Consider the following 19,247-nt stretch of genomic DNA (forward strand, 5'->3'; position numbering starts at 1 on the left):
AGATGATGATGATGAACAGTGAGGATGATGATGATGAAGATAATGAAGATGGTGATGATAAAGATGAGGATGATGATGATGATGATGATGGTGAGCGCCACCTGCTGCTCAAGCTCAGGGTTTGTTATGTGCAGAATGACTTCTGAAGCTGCACAAAAGAAACACAAGAAGTTCCTGATTTCTTGTCCAGAAGAACTGCTGATTTAATGTTATAGATTTCAGGAGGGAAAATGGCGGCCGTTATAAACTAATTATTGTAGAATGAATACAGGAACATATACATATAAATAAAACACATTCTCATATCCCAGTTTAATGAGGAAATCTGAAGGCTGATTGTGTTTCTGTGGTTTTATCAACACTTTGATCCGTTTATTCAATAAATATACGCTTTCCCTTATTAAATGATCAGATTTGACTGATCTGAAGTCTGGATGTTGATTCATGAACTCATTATATATCAACTATCCACACACACCGGATGTTTCCCACACTTAAACTCTGTTATTTCTGTCACTTCTGTTAATGAGCAAATCTGCAGAATGATACAGTCCTGCGAAGACGTTACAGTAACATCCCATTAACGATACATTTGTTACAGTAGCCTACTCATTCATCTTTGTTAATGTTAGTTAATAAAAATACAGTTGTTCATTGTTAGTTCACGTCAGCTCAGGTCCATGAAATAATATTAACAGATGCAACTTTTGATTTGAATAATAAATGAGTAAATGTTAAAATGAACACTGAGATTAATAAATGCTGTAGAAGTGTTCAGTGTTAGTTGATGGAAACTAAAACAGTTCACTAATGTTCACCAATCAGACCTTATCATAAAGTGTCACTATTGCTTTAAATCTAGCACTCTTATTAAGAGCTGAAAATATGATTGAATTAGCCAAAATATGTTATAAACAAACACACGAGGGTTCGGGATGAAAAACTGGTAAAAAAAAAAAAAAAAAAAAAAGCAACTGGTAAAATCAACAGCTGAATCTAATCGATGATGTTAACCAGAAATGTGAGTAAATCTTGTTTCACTGCGAGATCTGTTCATATTTTCACTGCTTTGCTGAATTATGGTTCTTTATGAAGTCGGAAAAGCTTCACATCTGCATGACAAAGTGATATATAGAGTAAATCTCAATATCTATATTATCACAAAATGTCATCCAGCTCTAATCTGATAAATGTGACTGTAAGGCATGAAGATATTAATATATTATAAACATTAACATCATGATTTGAAACTGCATTTGATACTGCGGCCAAACAACATCTCTGAAAGCTCATTTCTTCAGATATCAACTTCAAATTTGGAAACACAACACACATTTTTGAAAATATACATTTTTTGGACATGTTTTGGAAAATATACATTTCATATAAAATGTGAAAATAGCATTTTTCATAATAATAAACTTAAACTTCTATAACTTTTTTCACTTCAGCAATAATCTGCCAAGTGTCATCTTTCTTCAGTCGGTGAGCCAAAGATTCGAGATTTACCACAGTTTAATTCCCTTTTCAGGTCTATGCTCAAAAAGTGGTAATAAATGGATCATAACTATTCAATAAATATAGTTGAGTAGCATAAAATCCCCTAAAAATACAAAATATTAAATAAAAAACATTATCGAACTATAATATATTACATTCATTTCATTGAGAGCCACACAAGGAACACCAGAGGGTTAAACTGTAATAATTTCATATATATTTTTTGTTTTACAGTAATACAGTCATCATGAGAATGACACTTGATCGAGTGCTTAACTGTCATAAAATATAATTTTAAGATAAAAAAAAAAAAAAAACTTTTTTACTTGACTTTAGAATGTGAATACATTAGGTTTGGGGAAGCCTAAACCTCACTTTATCTGTGATGTTGTTCTAGAACTTATGGAAGCTCGTGTCCGTCACGGAATAAAAACATGCATATATCTCACAATTTGACTTTTTCTCTCACAATTGCAAAGTTTATATCTCACAATTCTGAATGATTGAAAAATAAGAGTTAGAATTGTGAGATAAAAAGATGTATTTATATGATTTGCGCAGGAGAAACAAAGCTTCTACAGGGAAAGTAAAGCTCAACACTGGCTGTAAGTTCCTCAACTAACCACATGATGTCAGTATAAACACACAGTTGCTCCATCAATCACGTGTCTCTGAAGATGTGGAGGTCTTCAAACCCTGAACCTTGAGGAATCAACACTGGGTCACGTGTTCTCCTCACAGACACTGAAGGATGTTGCTTTAGTTTCGAGAGTTGTTGTATGCAATGCTGTGATATTAAAACTGTTTTCTTGTCATTTGCATTGATTAGTTTGACTTCCTGAAGAGCGAAACACTGTGACACTTTCAGAACCCTGAGAATCTGTCAGATTCTGCTCAGCCAATCACACGAGTCTGGGGGCGGGGCTATCTGTTTGACTGACCAATGACACGGCAGGAGGATTATTTTTATAAATAACTTTTGTTAGTCATTATTGTTTGATGACAGTATTGGCACAGAAATAACACACAGCAGCATCACCGCTAAAACATGAGGTTCTTCCTCAGTGTTTCTGTCTGGTTTTCCAGCACTAACATCCTAAACATTTTTAAATCAAGAGACATTTACTGGAGAAGAAGCAAAATTATATGAAAAATGCATCAAAATGAAGTGAGTTTGTGCTTTAAACAGTAACAAATATCTTATTATATTTTCCCTTTGAATAAAGTGTATTTTTCTGACTCCATTGGCAGATATTAGTTCTTGTTTTAAGCACAAACTCACTTCTGAAAGAATTCAAACTTCTGTTTTCAGTGTCTGAACACAACAATAAGACTCTTACAGTTTCCATATCACATTATGTAACACTCAATTATATAACACTCATCTGTATTTATAAATACATTTATATGATGTTTAAAGGGTTTATTTCATGCAACATTTTATTATAATTCATTTCCCCCTGAAGGCCCATTTATAATGTTAGCTGTTTTGCATTAAAAACGATCATTTTTTAATTTTTCATGAGCATTTTGAATAGATTTGTACCGTCTGTTTTCACTGCACATCAAATGCTTTATCTTCCAGATGAAGGTAAAGATGTGAATGTGAACCTGGTCTCTTCTTCTTCCAGATCTTTCTGTGTGACTCTAGGCGGATTTCTCTGATCGTTTAGCAGATGTTGGACTCTAAAACACACACACACACACACACACACACACACACACACACACACACACACACACACACACACACACACACACACACACACACACACACACACACGAAGAACAGGCCTCAGAAACACCAGGAATACAGCCGTACATCATCTCCACAAATATAAACATCATTACATCAAATATATATTCAAATGCATCAAAAATGAAGTGACTTCATGCTTCTTGGTGTGAACGTGATTATTGAGCAGTTTTTACAGGGCAGAAAAGTTCTGACAGCTAAAAAAGTCTCAAGACTGGCCTCAGAATGTGTCATTTAGCTTGTTTTGCATGTAAAATAGATAACTTTAAGATTTACTAGGAGAAAAAGACTAATAATCTAAATAATCTTACACAATCTGCTCTTGCATCAATAAGACTCTAGCTGGATATAAGAAGTCTTGACTAGATCAGGAAGTATTTTTTCTTGTTTTGCAACAATTATATAAACATCTTTAAATCGAGATGCATTCACTTGAAAAGAAAAATGATATGTCAAAATTACTGGAGTATGTTTTAGATTTCAGTTTTTCTACTTTAAAATGTCATGTTTAATTCAATGTGTTAATTGCAGTTTCTTTGTAATTATATGTGAAATGTAGTGATTTCTGAGTGAAAATTGAACAATGTTAATCCAACACCATTTTTTTTCAGTGCACATACAGAATAAGGTCTAAAAATATCTGATCTGGGATATTGTTTAAATTTAATTATGGACATAAGGTTCAGATGTTTGGAACAAAATTAAATGACTAAATTATTAAAAATAAATAAATTAAACCTAAATGAAAATATATTTACAGAAAAACAAATAAAAATGACAAAAGTGCATAACAAAATTACTCAAATTTAAAACGAAATTTATATTTGAAATCTAATGATGGAAATAAGGTTCAGACATTTGGAACAAAATTAAAAATAAAAATAAATAAATTAAAGCTAAATTGAAATATTTAAATAACAAAAAACTAATAACAGAACTGACAAAAAAACCCACAAAATGACTCAAATTTAAAATAAAAACTGAAAATGTAAATATATAAAAATAAAAGTGAATTCAAATGATTAATAAATGCTATAAAAGTATATAAATAATAGTAATTCATTAATCAAATTGAATCCTTATACTAAACTAAAACAGGGAACAATTCTGATGTAAAAAAAAAAAAAAAGAAGAAATCTTATATCTCACGACTAATCAGATGTCAGATGTCTAATAATCCTGGCATTGTACATCACAGATATTGACGGACTGCTTTTGTAAAAAAAAAAAAAGCATATTTTATGTAAATGAGTGTGTCGTTGATCATGTGACTCCAGATGTTCTTCAGAACATGATCTGCAGGTTTTGTTCCCATTTCACTCAAACTGCAATACTCTCAATATAAATTGTAGTGATATATTCATATGAATATACAGTAGCGTTCCCAGACACAGACCTGTATGACGTTTAATAAGCAGCAGAATCTCATAAAGCATCTGCAGTTTCTCGTTCTAATTAAATCAGGGCTGTGAAACAGAAACGGTGGTGCGCTGAACACTCACTGCAAAAAATACTTGGTATTTTTGTCTTGTTTCCAGTCCAAATATCTAAAAATTCTTAAATCAAGAAGCATTTATTAGATGAGTAAAATGCCATAATATATTATATCTTGATTCTAGGGAAGTAAATCAAAATGAAGTGAGTTGTTGCTTAAAACAAGCAAAATTATCTGCCAATGGGGAGAAAAATAATCTTGTTTCTGTTTGGATTAAGATTATTTTTCTTGTTTCTGTTTGGATTGAGATTATTTTTCTTACCCCATAGCCAGACATGGGAGGATTAAAGGAAAAGGAAAGTTTTTTAAGAGTTTAGTGACAGCTGGTTTCAGTGCGCGTGCTTTAGGTGTGTGCGCTCGACTGCGTCTCACAGTTCGGAAGCGGTTGAAATGACAATAAACAAGTGTACGTTGTGAACGAATAATTTGTAGAGATCTGCCAGAAGAAGCAGCCATGATGAACAGCTGATTTTTACGGTGGCATCTGATGACCAAACTACACTGGGATTCGAGAACGAAAAAAATCAAGTGAGAACATGATTTTCTGCAGTGTAATACAGATGAGTGACATCACAAAACTCATCCAGATCTTCCAGGTGTGTGTCAGTATCTGCTTCAGGTGTGTGTGTGTCAGTACCTGGTTCAGGTGTGTGTCAGTATCTGCTCCAGGTGTGTGTCAGTATCTGCTTCAGGTGTGTGTCAGTACCTGGTTCAGGTGTGTGTCAGTACCTGCTTCTGGTGTGTGTCAGTATCTGCTTCAGGTGTGTGTCAGTATCTGCTTCAGGTGTGTGTCAGTATCTGCTTCAGGTGTGTGTCAGTACCTGCTTCAGGTGTGTGTCAGTACCTGCTCCAGGTGTGTGTCAGTACCTGCTTCAGGTGTGTGTCAGTATCTGCTTCAGGTGTGTGTCAGTACCTGCTTCAGGTGTGTGTCAGTATCTGCTTCAGGTGTGTGTCAGTATCTGCTTCAGGTGTGTGTCAGTACCTGCTCCAGGTGTGTGTCAGTATCTGCTTCAGGTGTGTGTCAGTATCTGCTTCAGGTGTGTGTCAGTATCTGCTTCAGGTGTGTGTCAGTACCTGCTTCAGGTGTGTGTCAGTACCTGCTTCAGGTGTGTGTCAGTATCTGCTTCTGGTGTGTGTCAGTACCTGCTTCAGGTGTGTGTCAGTACCTGCTTCTGGTGTGTGTCAGTATCTGCTTCAGGTGTGTGTCAGTACCTGCTTCAGTTGTGTGTCAGTACCTGCTTCAGGTGTGTGTCAGTACCTGCTCCAGGTGTGTGTCAGTACCTGCTTCAGGTGTGTGTCAGTACCTGCTTCAGGTGTGTGTCAGTACCTGCTTCAGGTGTGTGTCAGTACCTGCTTCTGGTGTGTGTCAGTACCTGCTTCAGGTGTGTGTCAGTACCTGCTCCAGGTGTGTGTCAGTACCTGCTTCAGGTGTGTGTCAGTATCTGCTTCAGGTGTGTGTCAGTATCTGCTTCAGGTGTGTGTCAGTACCTGCTTCAGGTGTGTGTCAGTATCTGCTTCAGGTGTGTGTCAGTATCTGCTTCAGGTGTGTGTCAGTACCTGCTTCAGGTGTGTGTCAGTACCTGCTTCAGGTGTGTGTCAGTACCTGCTTCAGGTGTGTGTCAGTACCTGCTCCAGGTGTGTGTCAGTACCTGCTTCAGGTGTGTGTCAGTACCTGCTTCAGGTGTGTGTCAGTATCTGCTTCAGGTGTGTGTCAGTACCTGCTTCTGGTGTGTGTCAGTACCTGCTTCAGGTGTGTGTCAGTACCTGCTTCAGGTGTGTGTCAGTATCTGCTTCAGGTGTGTGTCAGTACCTGCTTCAGGTGTGTGTCAGTATCTGCTTCAGGTGTGTGTCAGTACCTGCTTCAGGTGTGTGTCAGTACCTGCTTCTGGTGTGTGTCAGTACCTGCTTCTGGTGTGTGTCAGTACCTGCTTCAGGTGTGTGTCAGTACCTGCTTCAGGTGTGTGTCAGTACCTGCTTCAGGTGTGTGTCAGTATCTGCTTCAGGTGTGTGTCAGTACCTGCTTCTGGTGTGTGTCAGTATCTGCTTCAGGTGTGTGTCAGTATCTGCTTCAGGTGTGTGTCAGTACCTGCTTCAGGTGTGTGTCAGTACCTGCTTCTGGTGTGTGTCAGTACCTGCTTCAGGTGTGTGTCAGTACCTGGTGTGTGTCAGTACCTGCTTCAGGTGTGTGTCAGTACCTGCTTCAGGTGTGTGTCTGTACCTGCTTCAGGTGTGTGTCAGTACCTGCTTCAGGTGTGTGTCAGTACCTGCTTCAGGTGTGTGTCAGTATCTGCTTCAGGTGTGTGTCAGTACCTGCTTCAGGTGTGTGTCAGTACCTGCTTCTGGTGTGTGTCAGTATCTGCTTCAGGTGTGTGTCAGTATCTGCTTCAGGTGTGTGTCAGTACCTGCTTCAGGTGTGTGTCAGTACCTGCTTCAGGTGTGTGTCAGTACCTGCTTCAGGTGTGTGTCTGTACCTGCTTCAGGTGTGTGTCAGTACCTGCTTCAGGTGTGTGTCAGTACCTGCTTCAGGTGTGTGTCAGTATCTGCTTCAGGTGTGTGTCAGTACCTGCTTCTGGTGTGTGTCAGTACCTGCTTCAGGTGTGTGTCAGTACCTGCTTCTGGTGTGTGTCAGTATCTGCTTCAGGTGTGTGTCAGTACCTGCTTCTGGTGTGTGTCAGTATCTGCTTCTGGTGTGTGTCAGTACCTGCTTCAGGTGTGTGTCAGTATCTGCTTCAGGTGTGTGTCAGTACCTGCTTCAGGTGTGTGTCTGTACCTGTTTCAGGTGTGTGTCAGTACCTGCTCCAGGTGTGTGTCAGTACCTGCTTCAGGTGTGTGTCAGTACCTGCTTCTGGTGTGTGTCAGTACCTGCTTCAGGTGTGTGTCAGTACCTGCTTCTGGTGTGTGTCAGTATCTGCTTCAGGTGTGTGTCAGTATCTGCTTCAGGTGTGTGTCAGTATCTGCTTCTGGTGTGTGTCAGTACCTGCTTCAGGTGTGTGTCAGTACCTGCTTCAGGTGTGTGTCTGTACCTGCTTCAGGTGTGTGTCAGTACCTGCTTCTGGTGTGTGTCAGTACCTGCTTCAGGTGTGTGTCAGTACCTGCTTCTGGTGTGTGTCAGTATCTGCTTCAGGTGTGTGTCAGTACCTGCTTCTGGTGTGTGTCAGTATCTGCTTCTGGTGTGTGTCAGTACCTGCTTCAGGTGTGTGTCAGTATCTGCTTCAGGTGTGTGTCAGTACCTGCTTCAGGTGTGTGTCTGTACCTGTTTCAGGTGTGTGTCAGTACCTGCTCCAGGTGTGTGTCAGTACCTGCTTCAGGTGTGTGTCAGTACCTGCTTCTGGTGTGTGTCAGTACCTGCTTCAGGTGTGTGTCAGTACCTGCTTCTGGTGTGTGTCAGTATCTGCTTCAGGTGTGTGTCAGTATCTGCTTCAGGTGTGTGTCAGTATCTGCTTCTGGTGTGTGTCAGTACCTGCTTCAGGTGTGTGTCAGTACCTGCTTCAGGTGTGTGTCAGTATCTGCTTCAGGTGTGTGTCAGTACCTGCTTCTGGTGTGTGTCAGTATCTGCTTCAGGTGTGTGTCAGTATCTGCTTCTGGTGTGTGTCAGTATCTGCTTCTGGTGTGTGTCAGTACCTGCTTCAGGTGTGTGTCAGTACCTGCTCCAGGTGTGTGTCAGTACCTGCTTCAGGTGTGTGTCAGTACCTGCTTCAGGTGTGTGTCAGTACCTGCTTCTGGTGTGTGTCAGTATCTGCTTCAGGTGTGTGTCAGTATCTGCTTCAGGTGTGTGTCAGTATCTGCTTCAGGTGTGTGTCAGTACCTGCTTCAGGTGTGTGTCAGTACCTGCTTCAGGTGTGTGTCAGTACCTGCTTCAGGTGTGTGTCAGTATCTGCTTCAGGTGTGTGTCAGTACCTGCTTCAGGTGTGTGTCAGTATCTGCTTCAGGTGTGTGTCAGTACCTGCTTCAGGTGTGTGTCAGTACCTGCTTCTGGTGTGTGTCAGTACCTGCTTCTGGTGTGTGTCAGTACCTGCTTCAGGTGTGTGTCAGTACCTGCTTCAGGTGTGTGTCAGTATCTGCTTCAGGTGTGTGTCAGTACCTGCTTCTGGTGTGTGTCAGTATCTGCTTCAGGTGTGTGTCAGTATCTGCTTCAGGTGTGTGTCAGTACCTGCTTCAGGTGTGTGTCAGTACCTGCTTCAGGTGTGTGTCAGTACCTGCTTCAGGTGTGTGTCTGTACCTGCTTCAGGTGTGTGTCAGTACCTGCTTCAGGTGTGTGTCAGTACCTGCTTCAGGTGTGTGTCAGTATCTGCTTCAGGTGTGTGTCAGTACCTGCTTCAGGTGTGTGTCAGTACCTGCTTCTGGTGTGTGTCAGTATCTGCTTCAGGTGTGTGTCAGTATCTGCTTCAGGTGTGTGTCAGTACCTGCTTCAGGTGTGTGTCAGTACCTGCTTCAGGTGTGTGTCAGTACCTGCTTCAGGTGTGTGTCAGTACCTGCTTCAGGTGTGTGTCAGTACCTGCTTCAGGTGTGTGTCAGTATCTGCTTCAGGTGTGTGTCAGTACCTGCTTCTGGTGTGTGTCAGTACCTGCTTCAGGTGTGTGTCAGTACCTGCTTCTGGTGTGTGTCAGTATCTGCTTCAGGTGTGTGTCAGTATCTGCTTCTGGTGTGTGTCAGTACCTGCTTCAGGTGTGTGTCAGTATCTGCTTCAGGTGTGTGTCAGTACCTGCTTCAGGTGTGTGTCTGTACCTGTTTCAGGTGTGTGTCAGTACCTGCTCCAGGTGTGTGTCAGTACCTGCTTCAGGTGTGTGTCAGTACCTGCTTCTGGTGTGTGTCAGTACCTGCTTCTGGTGTGTGTCAGTATCTGCTTCAGGTGTGTGTCAGTATCTGCTTCAGGTGTGTGTCAGTATCTGCTTCTGGTGTGTGTCAGTACCTGCTTCAGGTGTGTGTCAGTACCTGCTTCAGGTGTGTGTCAGTATCTGCTTCAGGTGTGTGTCAGTACCTGCTTCTGGTGTGTGTCAGTATCTGCTTCAGGTGTGTGTCAGTATCTGCTTCTGGTGTGTGTCAGTACCTGCTTCAGGTGTGTGTCAGTACCTGCTCCAGGTGTGTGTCAGTACCTGCTTCAGGTGTGTGTCAGTACCTGCTTCAGGTGTGTGTCAGTACCTGCTTCTGGTGTGTGTCAGTATCTGCTTCAGGTGTGTGTCAGTATCTGCTTCAGGTGTGTGTCAGTATCTGCTTCTGGTGTGTGTCAGTACCTGCTTCAGGTGTGTGTCAGTACCTGCTTCAGGTGTGTGTCAGTACCTGCTTCAGGTGTGTGTCTGTACCTGCTTCAGGTGTGTGTCAGTACCTGCTTCAGGTGTGTGTCAGTACCTGCTTCAGGTGTGTGTCAGTACCTGCTTCGGGTGTGTGTCAGTACCTGCTTCAGGTGTGTGTCAGTATCTGCTTCAGGTGTGTGTCAGTATCTGCTTCAGGTGTGTGTCAGTACCTGCTTCAGGTGTGTGTCAGTATCTGCTTCAGGTGTGTGTCAGTATCTGCTTCAGGTGTGTGTCAGTACCTGCTTCAGGTGTGTGTCAGTACCTGCTTCAGGTGTGTGTCAGTATCTGCTTCAGGTGTGTGTCAGTACCTGCTTCAGGTGTGTGTCAGTACCTGCTTCAGGTGTGTGTCAGTATCTGCTTCTGGTGTGTGTCAGTATCTGCTTCAGGTGTGTGTCAGTACCTGCTTCAGGTGTGTGTCAGTATCTGCTTCAGGTGTGTGTCAGTATCTGCTTCAGGTGTGTGTCAGTATCTGCTTCAGGTGTGTGTCAGTATCTGCTTCAGGTGTGTGTCAGTATCTGCTTCAGGTGTGTGTCAGTACCTGCTTCTGGTGTGTGTCAGTATCTGCTTCTGGTGTGTGTCAGTATCTGCTTCTGGTGTGTGTCAGTACCTGCTTCAGGTGTGTGTCAGTACCTGCTCCAGGTGTGTGTCAGTACCTGCTTCAGGTGTGTGTCAGTACCTGCTTCAGGTGTGTGTCAGTACCTGCTTCTGGTGTGTGTCAGTATCTGCTTCAGGTGTGTGTCAGTATCTGCTTCAGGTGTGTGTCAGTATCTGCTTCTGGTGTGTGTCAGTACCTGCTTCAGGTGTGTGTCAGTACCTGCTTCAGGTGTGTGTCAGTACCTGCTTCAGGTGTGTGTCAGTATCTGCTTCAGGTGTGTGTCAGTACCTGCTTCAGGTGTGTGTCAGTACCTGCTTCAGGTGTGTGTCAGTATCTGCTTCAGGTGTGTGTCAGTATCTGCTTCAGGTGTGTGTCAGTATCTGCTTCAGGTGTGTGTCAGTATCTGCTTCTGGTGTGTGTCAGTACCTGCTTCAGGTGTGTGTCAGTACCTGGTTCAGGTGTGTGTCAGTATCTGCTTCAGGTGTGTGTCAGTACCTGCTTCTGGTGTGTGTCAGTACCTGCTTCAGGTGTGTGTCAGTACCTGCTTCAGGTGTGTGTCAGTATCTGCTTCTGGTGTGTGTCAGTACCTGCTTCAGGTGTGTGTCAGTACCTGGTTCAGGTGTGTGTCAGTACCTGGTTCAGGTGTGTGTCAGTATCTGCTTCTGGTGTGTGTCAGTATCTGCTTCAGGTGTGTGTCAGTATCTGCTTCAGGTGTGTGTCAGTATCTGCTTCAGGTGTGTGTCAGTACCTGCTTCAGGTGTGTGTCAGTACCTGCTTCAGGTGTGTGTCAGTATCTGCTTCAGGTGTGTGTCAGTATCTGCTTCAGGTGTGTGTCAGTATCTGCTTCAGGTGTGTGTCAGTATCTGCTTCAGGTGTGTGTCAGTATCTGCTTCAGGTGTGTGTCAGTACCTGCTTCAGGTGTGTGTCAGTATCTGCTTCAGGTGTGTGTCAGTACCTGCTTCTGGTGTGTGTGTGTAATTCATTCTTCTCCATCAGGATGATCCTGTGCCGAAGCTCCTGGAAGATCTGGATATCGGGATCGTCCTCCTCACTCACATCCAGACTGGAGAAACACAGCTTGTCCACCTCTGATTCTGAACAAACACACACACACACACACACACACACACACACACACACACACACACACACACACACACACACACACACACACGAGACGAGATTATAATCAAACATGAGCATCGAGGTCACGCTCAGCTTACTTTTAACATGAAAACTTCATTTATTAGTGGTTTTTGTTATGTCACTCATCAGTATTACACTAAAATCTTCTTCTGCCTCAGCGTTTCTGTCTGGTTTTCCAGCACAAATATCAAAACATTCTTAAATCAGATGCAAATATCTATTTACTAGTGCTTTGATCACTAAATGACTTCTCACACTTAAAACTCTTAATATTTTTCAACATTTCAAATGGTTTCAATCCAGTGTTGTTAATGTTAAGTAAAACTGACACTATAATAGTTTTTTTTTTTTTTTTTTTACAAAATACAAAATTTGTTTTAGATGTTTTAATATTAGTCTCTTAATTATGAGATGAAAAGTCAAAACGATGACATACTAAATGAACATTATGAGATTAAAGTCAATTATGAGATCAACTGAAATTGAGATTAAAAAATTAAATTAAAATTGAAATAATGAGATTTAAAGTCAAAATTATGACACAATCAAAATTATGACAAAATGTTGAAATTACAACAGTCAGAATTATGAGATAAAAAGTTGAAATTATGACAAAATGTCGAAATTATGACATACTAAATCAAAATTATGAGATTAGAGTTAAAATTATGACATACTAAATCAAAATTATGAGATTAGAGTTAAAATTATGACATACTAAATCAAAATTATGAGATAAAGTCAAAATTGTGACATTATAAATAAAAGTTAAGACTGAACATTTTTTAATTGATATACTAAATTAAAGGTACGAGATTAAAACCGATAAGTAAATTGTTTTAGTAATTAGAAAATAAAACTGGAATTCGAGAGAGGACCAGAGAGGAAAATCATGTAATAAACTTCGGTTTTTAGGCCAGTGTTCCTGCTGATCGTTTGATTTTCATCTTCAGCCTCATTAAGATCTCAGCATCGTTCCCCATAATAACACATAATCAGATGAGAGCCGAGTTGAACACTCGTTAGTGTAATTAGAGTCAGTCTACACTGCAAAAAGAGCTTTTCTTACTCAGTATTTCTGTCTTGTTTCCAGTCCAAATATCAAAAGATTCTTAAATCAAGATGCATTTACTAGATGAGTAAAATGACAAGATATTATGTCTTGTCTTCTGGGGAAATAAATAAAAATTAAGTGAGTTTTTGCTTAAAACAATCAAAATAATCTGCCAATAGCGGTAAGAAAAACAATCCTGTTTGTGTTTGGATTTAGATTATTTTTCTGACCCCATTGGAAGATAATTTAGTTTTTTTTAAGCATCAACTCACTTAATTTTGATTAATTCCCCCAGAAAACAAGACATAATGTCTTGTCATTTTACTCATCTAGTAAATGCATCTTGATTTAAGAGTGTTTAGATATTTGGACTGGGAGCAAGACAAAAACACTAAGTAAGAAGAGTATTTTTGCAGTGTGTATACGGGGTTATTGATGGTTTTCGCTGGACTGGAAGCGCCAGAATCTCAGCGTCTCCAAGGGAACAGAGACTCACACCCGTCAGGCAGAACCAGGGCAAGGAGCTATTTTTGAGGCAGGCCATGCTTTTTATCCAAAGCCACAGATGGCAAGCACACACACACACACACACACACACACACACACACACACACACACACACACACAGGTGGTTTTCACCTTCACCTAGTTGAGCACATCGCAGGTATTGTAGGATCTTCGGCAGGCCGAGGTCCAGAACGTCTCGAGGAGGGAAAGTGATCGGGCAGTTCCTCAGACTCAAAGCCTTCAGTGAGATCAGATTCCCTGTAGAAGAAGAGAAGAGTCACATCACACACACATCTTCATCTTCATCTTCATCACGCACTGCAAAAAATGCTTTTCTTACTTAGTATTTTTGTCTTGTTTCCAGTCCAAATATCTAAAAATTCTTAAATCAAGATGCATTTACTAGATGAGTAAAATGCCATAAGATATTATGTCTTGTTTTTGGGGGGAATTAATCAAAATTAAGTGAGTTGATGCTTAAAAAAAAAAGCAAAATTATCTGCCAATGTGGTCAGAAAAATAATTTTAATTCAAACAGAAACAGGATTATTTTTCTCACCCCATTGGCAGATCATTTTGCTTGGTTTAAGCAATAAATCACTTAATTTTTTATGTATTTCCCCAGAAAACAAGACATAATATCTTATGGCATTTTTCTACTTTAGTAAATGCATCTTGATTTAAGAAATGTTTGATATTTGGACTGGAAACAAGACAAAAATATTATATTAGATATTCTTGTGTGATATTAGACGCAGATTCGCGTTTTTGAATCTTACACAGAGATGCTAACATTTTTTTACATTTTTCACCGCTTGCATGCTGGGTTGTTTCAACACAACTTTGGGTCAAATACAAACCCAGCGATTGGGTTCAAATTTTAAATTACATTTTTAACCCAGTGTTTGGGTTTGTCCTGTTTCACAGTTTGTGTTCTCGAACACTGTTGTGTGTGAATGAACGGCCAGAACACAAGTTTCTGTTTCCTGTGAGAGCGGTGTGTGTTAGCGGCCCCTGAGTTAATAACTAATGATCTTTACTAAGGAAGTGAATCAATCAAAACTAACTTTATCTGGACAATAACTTTATTCTAGAACTTTATAACACTCTCTGTTACTGTAATCTCCTGTTCTCACTGTAAAGCTGCTGTGAAACATCTATACTGTTAAAGCGCTGTATAAATGAAGGAGACTTGACTTGACTTGACTTGACTTGACTTGACGTGACGTACCCAGCTCCGGGGGAAGCGCTGTGATCGGGTTTCCCTCCAAGAGGAACGTCTTCAAGCACCTTAAACACAAGAGTTGATAAAACATGCACAAATATCTAATGCCCTAATCTTGATTTAGGAATGTTTAGATATTTGTGCTAGAAAACAAGACAGAAACACTGGGGAGGAAGAGCATTTTCTGTGATCTAATATTTGTGTCTAAAGCTGTAACATTGATCACACTGCACATAAAATTATGATTAGATTACAAAAATCTAAACATTATTAAATCAAGATACATTAACTGGAGAAGAAGCAAAATGACTGAAGATATTAAGACTAAAAGTGCATCAAAATGAAGTGAGTTTAGTCTTAAAACAAGAACAAATATCTGCCAATGGAGTCTATATGGAAACACTTTATTTAAAGCCTTTATGTTTAATGCATACATGTATTCATAATGTACGTTATAATGCAGTATATCTTTTAATAAATAATTGTAACCAAAGTTAAAATGCATTATAATATTTGCAGATTCCTTGTTACCTGACAAGGATAACTTGTTATATCTGAAATTGGTGGTTTGTCGTGTGTTTCAATGCTTTACTTTCTAAAGACGTGACAGAAAATTACAACTAGTAAGTAATTTTCCTTCTCAAATAAATGTATCTTGAAATAAGATTAACTTTATACTGGAAAATGAGCATAGTCTTGATTTCCTTCATATCACCCCACTCTCTCTTGTTGCATGATAAAATCATTCACATCATCATCGTTGTATTTTTTGTCTTTTTGTATTTAACCGTTGCGTCTCGCTCGTGACACGGCGTTCTAAAAGTGCAGCGCTCGAGTTAAAAGAAGTTCAACTTTTAAAAAACGCGTCTCTAGACTTTATGCTTTTGTTCGTTCTACTGACCTGAATGTAGACCTGACCTGAAAACAGTGGAAAGGGTGAAAAATGCAACGTCTCGAGGTGCAAAATATTAACTTATTTTAAAGCTGCACTGTGTAACTTTTTCAAAGTTAAAGTCCCCCTGTGGTGAAAGACCAGCTTTTAATGTTGTCTATGTGGTGTTTTTAATATGCTTTAAGACAAAGCATGTGTAAGTTCATAAGTCGACAGCATTGCTGAGTATTTCCTCCTTAAAACTGCAGTGAACCAAAGACAGTCTCAAAAACACGCTTTGAAATCGCTGGTGTTTCTGACGTCACAAACTACCTTGTAACCAATCAGATCAACGTGTGATCGTCAACCAGTGGATCTCTGAGCTGAGGGAGTGAGTGGAGGCGGGGCTCATTTGCATATTCATAGAACCGTGCATACTAAATGAGGCAAGGGTGTCGAGTTACATTCAAGATATTTTAAGCCATTAAGACATTCTTTTCAAGGAAAAACATTAAAATATGTCATTTTGGTGATGAAAGATGAGTTTTAAGGGATATAATTATTGACTACAGTGGGACTTTAACAAAATTGAAATAATGAGTCAATACATCACCAATCCTTCTTCCAAAATTGTTTATTTGTCTTACCCTGATTCACTATGGTAAGCCTGTTATAAGTGTTTATATTATACAGCTGTCCGGATGGTTTTGGCGGGAAATTGTCTCATACGTCACTCGTCACATCCGTAAATCGGGAAAAGTTGCTCCGGCTACTTCTAACCTCTGGAGAATCACACGTTTTAAACAAACGCGGAACAGAGGAGAGTCTTCTGGAGAAAAGAGAACGAGACAGAGCTCGTAATAAAACAAGAACCAACATCAGCTCGGCTTCAGGAGATGGAGAGAACTGAGGGATTTGTAAATGTTGTAAAAGCGTCGCGGAGATGATGGTGTTTTATCACTCAACAGGAGAGAAAGGTGTTTTATTGAACAGATTAACTCACATGTCTCTCTAACAGAGTTCACTGTAAAGCATTATTTATTGTGAAGATCATGTCATTATGGTTGTTGTGCTGGAGTTTATTCTCAAGGAAGTATCGTGTTTATTAATGGGCAAAACTACAGTAACGTCTTCTAGTCAGTTTGAGGTCTCCATATGTTTTATGAGACATATTCATCCGAAGCACAACCAAAACAATGTTCTTCTGCAAAATGCATGCAGTTTTGTTTTTAACCACTAGAGGGACAGAAAGATACAACCTTTTTAACAAGCGCGTGTTTACATTTGAAAACAGTGGGAAAGTAGCGCAGTGGAACGGAACTATTTACCACGGACTATCCCTTTAAAACGCTAAATGTGCTCACATGTGCTGTCCGACAGCGGCTGGAAGAGCTGAGATCTGATTATTCCTCACATCCAACCAGAGCAGAGACGGGAAACTGCTGAAGAAGCGCTCCGGGAGCCCGCAGATCTCATTACCCTCCAGATACAGGCTCTACAACACAGAATATCCAACACCATCTCATGAAAGTGCGCATCTACAGCACGAATTGTATTTATCGTGCAATTTATACGCAAAAAAAGAGTTTTTATGTGCATATGATACGCACTAACCCCTTAGGTACACTGCAAACATGCTTTCTTACTTTGTGTTTTTGTCTTGTTTCCAGTCCAAATATCTAAAAATTCTTAAATCAAAATGCATTTACTAGATGAGTAAAATGTCGTAAGATTGTAGGCTAAGTTTTGTTTTCCAGGGGACTTAATCAAAATTAAGTTTTTGCTTAAAACAAGCAAAATTATCTGCCAATGGGGTCAGAAAAATAATCTTAATTCAAACAGAAACAGGATTATTTTTCTCACCCCATTGGCAGATCATTTAGCTTTTTTTTAAGCAACAACTCACTTTATTTGTATTTATTTCCCCAGAAAACAAGACATAATATCTATGTATAAATGCATCTTGATTTAAAGCGGTGGTATAATGCCCTTTTCACAAGATGTTGAATAAGTCTCTGATGTCCCCAGAGTGTGTGTGTGAAGTTTCAGCTCTAAATTCCCCACAGATATTTTTATACAGAATGATAAAATTGTCACTTTTTGAGGGTGAGCAAAGACACACTGTTTTTTGTGTGTCCCTTTAAATGCAAATGAGCTGCTGCTCCCGGCACAGGGGGCGGAGCTACAACAGCATGTATCCAGAAAATGTCAAAAACTTTTAGCCTTTTATGTTCAAACCGGAGTCAGACAATGATGGAGAGACTCAAGAAGAAGAGACAACATGTAGAAGCAACAGGACATTTCTGAACGGTTAGTTGATGAGTTTATGAAGCTGATGTGTAGTTATCTTCTAGTCATTGATTAGCATATTCTGTCTTGATAATCTATAAATCGTGTTCAGGGGGCGGGGTTTATGTAAATTGTAGGGTTGGTGATGTCACTAAAAAAGCAAATATCTCCCTTTGCTCTGAACTTTGAGCGTCGTAACTTTGCAGATGTTGTTTACACTCAAACAGCAACATTACACACTAACTAAAGTTAGAGAAGTCAAATCATGATCAACCACCCCTTTAAGAATTTTTTGATATTTGGACTGGAAACAAGACAAAAATACTAAGTAAGAAAAGCATTTTTTGCAGTGTAGGATTAGTGGTGTGGATACGCCATAAATAACGTATAAATTGCACGTTAAATACAATTCGTGCTTTAGAAAACGCACTTTCATGAGATAGAACTGTGCCGGAAATGACGTCACGATGCGATCAGACTGAAGGAGTGCATCGATCCCCTGTGGGAATATTATTTTCCAAGAGACCATTTGGAAAAAAGCTTGGCTGCTTCCTTTTCGGTTTTGTAAATAGCTAACACAATTCGGGAATTACATCACATACTTTATCAAAAAATGTATGGAGCCAGAAAAAATTCTACATCTCTTTTTTGAGTGTTACCATTCTAAAAACTTCTGGGAAGACTGTACAAGCTCAACAGAATTCTGGTTATAATTGTGAAAATATCCAAAGATGTTATTACATATTTTGAATCAAAAGATGCTTCTGTTAATTTTATGATGAACCATATGATATTACTTGGTATTCATAAAAGTAAAATAATTAATTCTAAACCTTGTCTTTATGGCTGATTTTCATATAGGCTATTGAGTCTCTCCAATGTACTAATAACAAAAAATGTATACAATCTTATACGCTAAAGAGATGAAGCTTATTGACATTTGAAATTATATACTGTCTTTATTTAAATACTAATTAATGATTTATTTGTTTATTTTCTTCATTTCTATTTAAATCAATAGTATTATATCTATTGCCTGTTGTTTTCCTTTTTCTTTTCTTTCCTTATGTATTGTAAAGCTGATTTCCTTTAAGTTACTATCTTTTTGGATGTCTTGTTATAGTTGTTAATGTTTTATGTGTGTATTAATGTTTAAGAATCACCTGTAGACGCGTCATCTGTAGCACAGCATCTGGGATGTTCTTCAGTCCTCTTCTGCGCATGTGCAGCATCACTGCTCTTTCTGCACAGTCCAGGCTCTCGTCATCATAATCGATCATATTCCTGTGGAAAGGTTATGGTGTAGGCTAATATTTACATCTGACTGTCGGATGGGATGTTGTGAGTCGTTGCTATGGTGACGGCACATGAAAGCGAAACTACTACGGTGAGCGTCGAAGGACAAACATCCAAACGCGTTTGAAATAAACGGAGAAGGAATCTTAAATCATTTATCTGTGAAACAGCAAAGTACAGTTTTTTAAACCAAAACATAAAATTAACAATTAAAGAAAATAC

General features: G+C 39.6%; 1 protein-coding gene across 3 annotated transcripts; it reads right to left on the bottom strand.

Annotated features, from left to right (window-relative positions):
• Positions 1-33: 33 nt before the first annotated feature.
• Positions 34-19,107, bottom strand: LOC307148906 (leucine-rich repeat-containing protein 27-like). Of its 3 annotated transcripts, none has more exons than XM_079854847.1 (6): positions 18,893-19,107; positions 16,805-16,935; positions 14,576-14,634; positions 13,477-13,602; positions 11,593-11,731; positions 34-148 (listed from the first exon to the last, which is right to left on the bottom strand). In XM_079854847.1, exons 1-6 carry the CDS (start codon positions 19,007-19,009, stop codon positions 115-117), a joined length of 606 nt encoding a protein of 201 aa, XP_079710973.1. In that variant the 5' UTR covers positions 19,010-19,107; the 3' UTR covers positions 34-114. The 3 variants fall into 3 exon arrangements, with proteins under 3 accessions (XP_079710973.1, XP_079710972.1, XP_079710971.1); XM_079854846.1 differs by lacking the exon at positions 34-148 and adding an exon at positions 2,971-3,186 and having other exon boundaries at positions 13,483-13,602; XM_079854845.1 differs by lacking the exon at positions 34-148 and adding an exon at positions 2,971-3,186.
• Positions 19,108-19,247: the final 140 nt, after the last annotated feature.

This window comes from Squalius cephalus (genome assembly GCF_949319135.1).
Source record: "Squalius cephalus genome assembly, chromosome: 21".
Classification (NCBI taxonomy): domain Eukaryota; kingdom Metazoa; phylum Chordata; class Actinopteri; order Cypriniformes; family Leuciscidae; genus Squalius; species Squalius cephalus.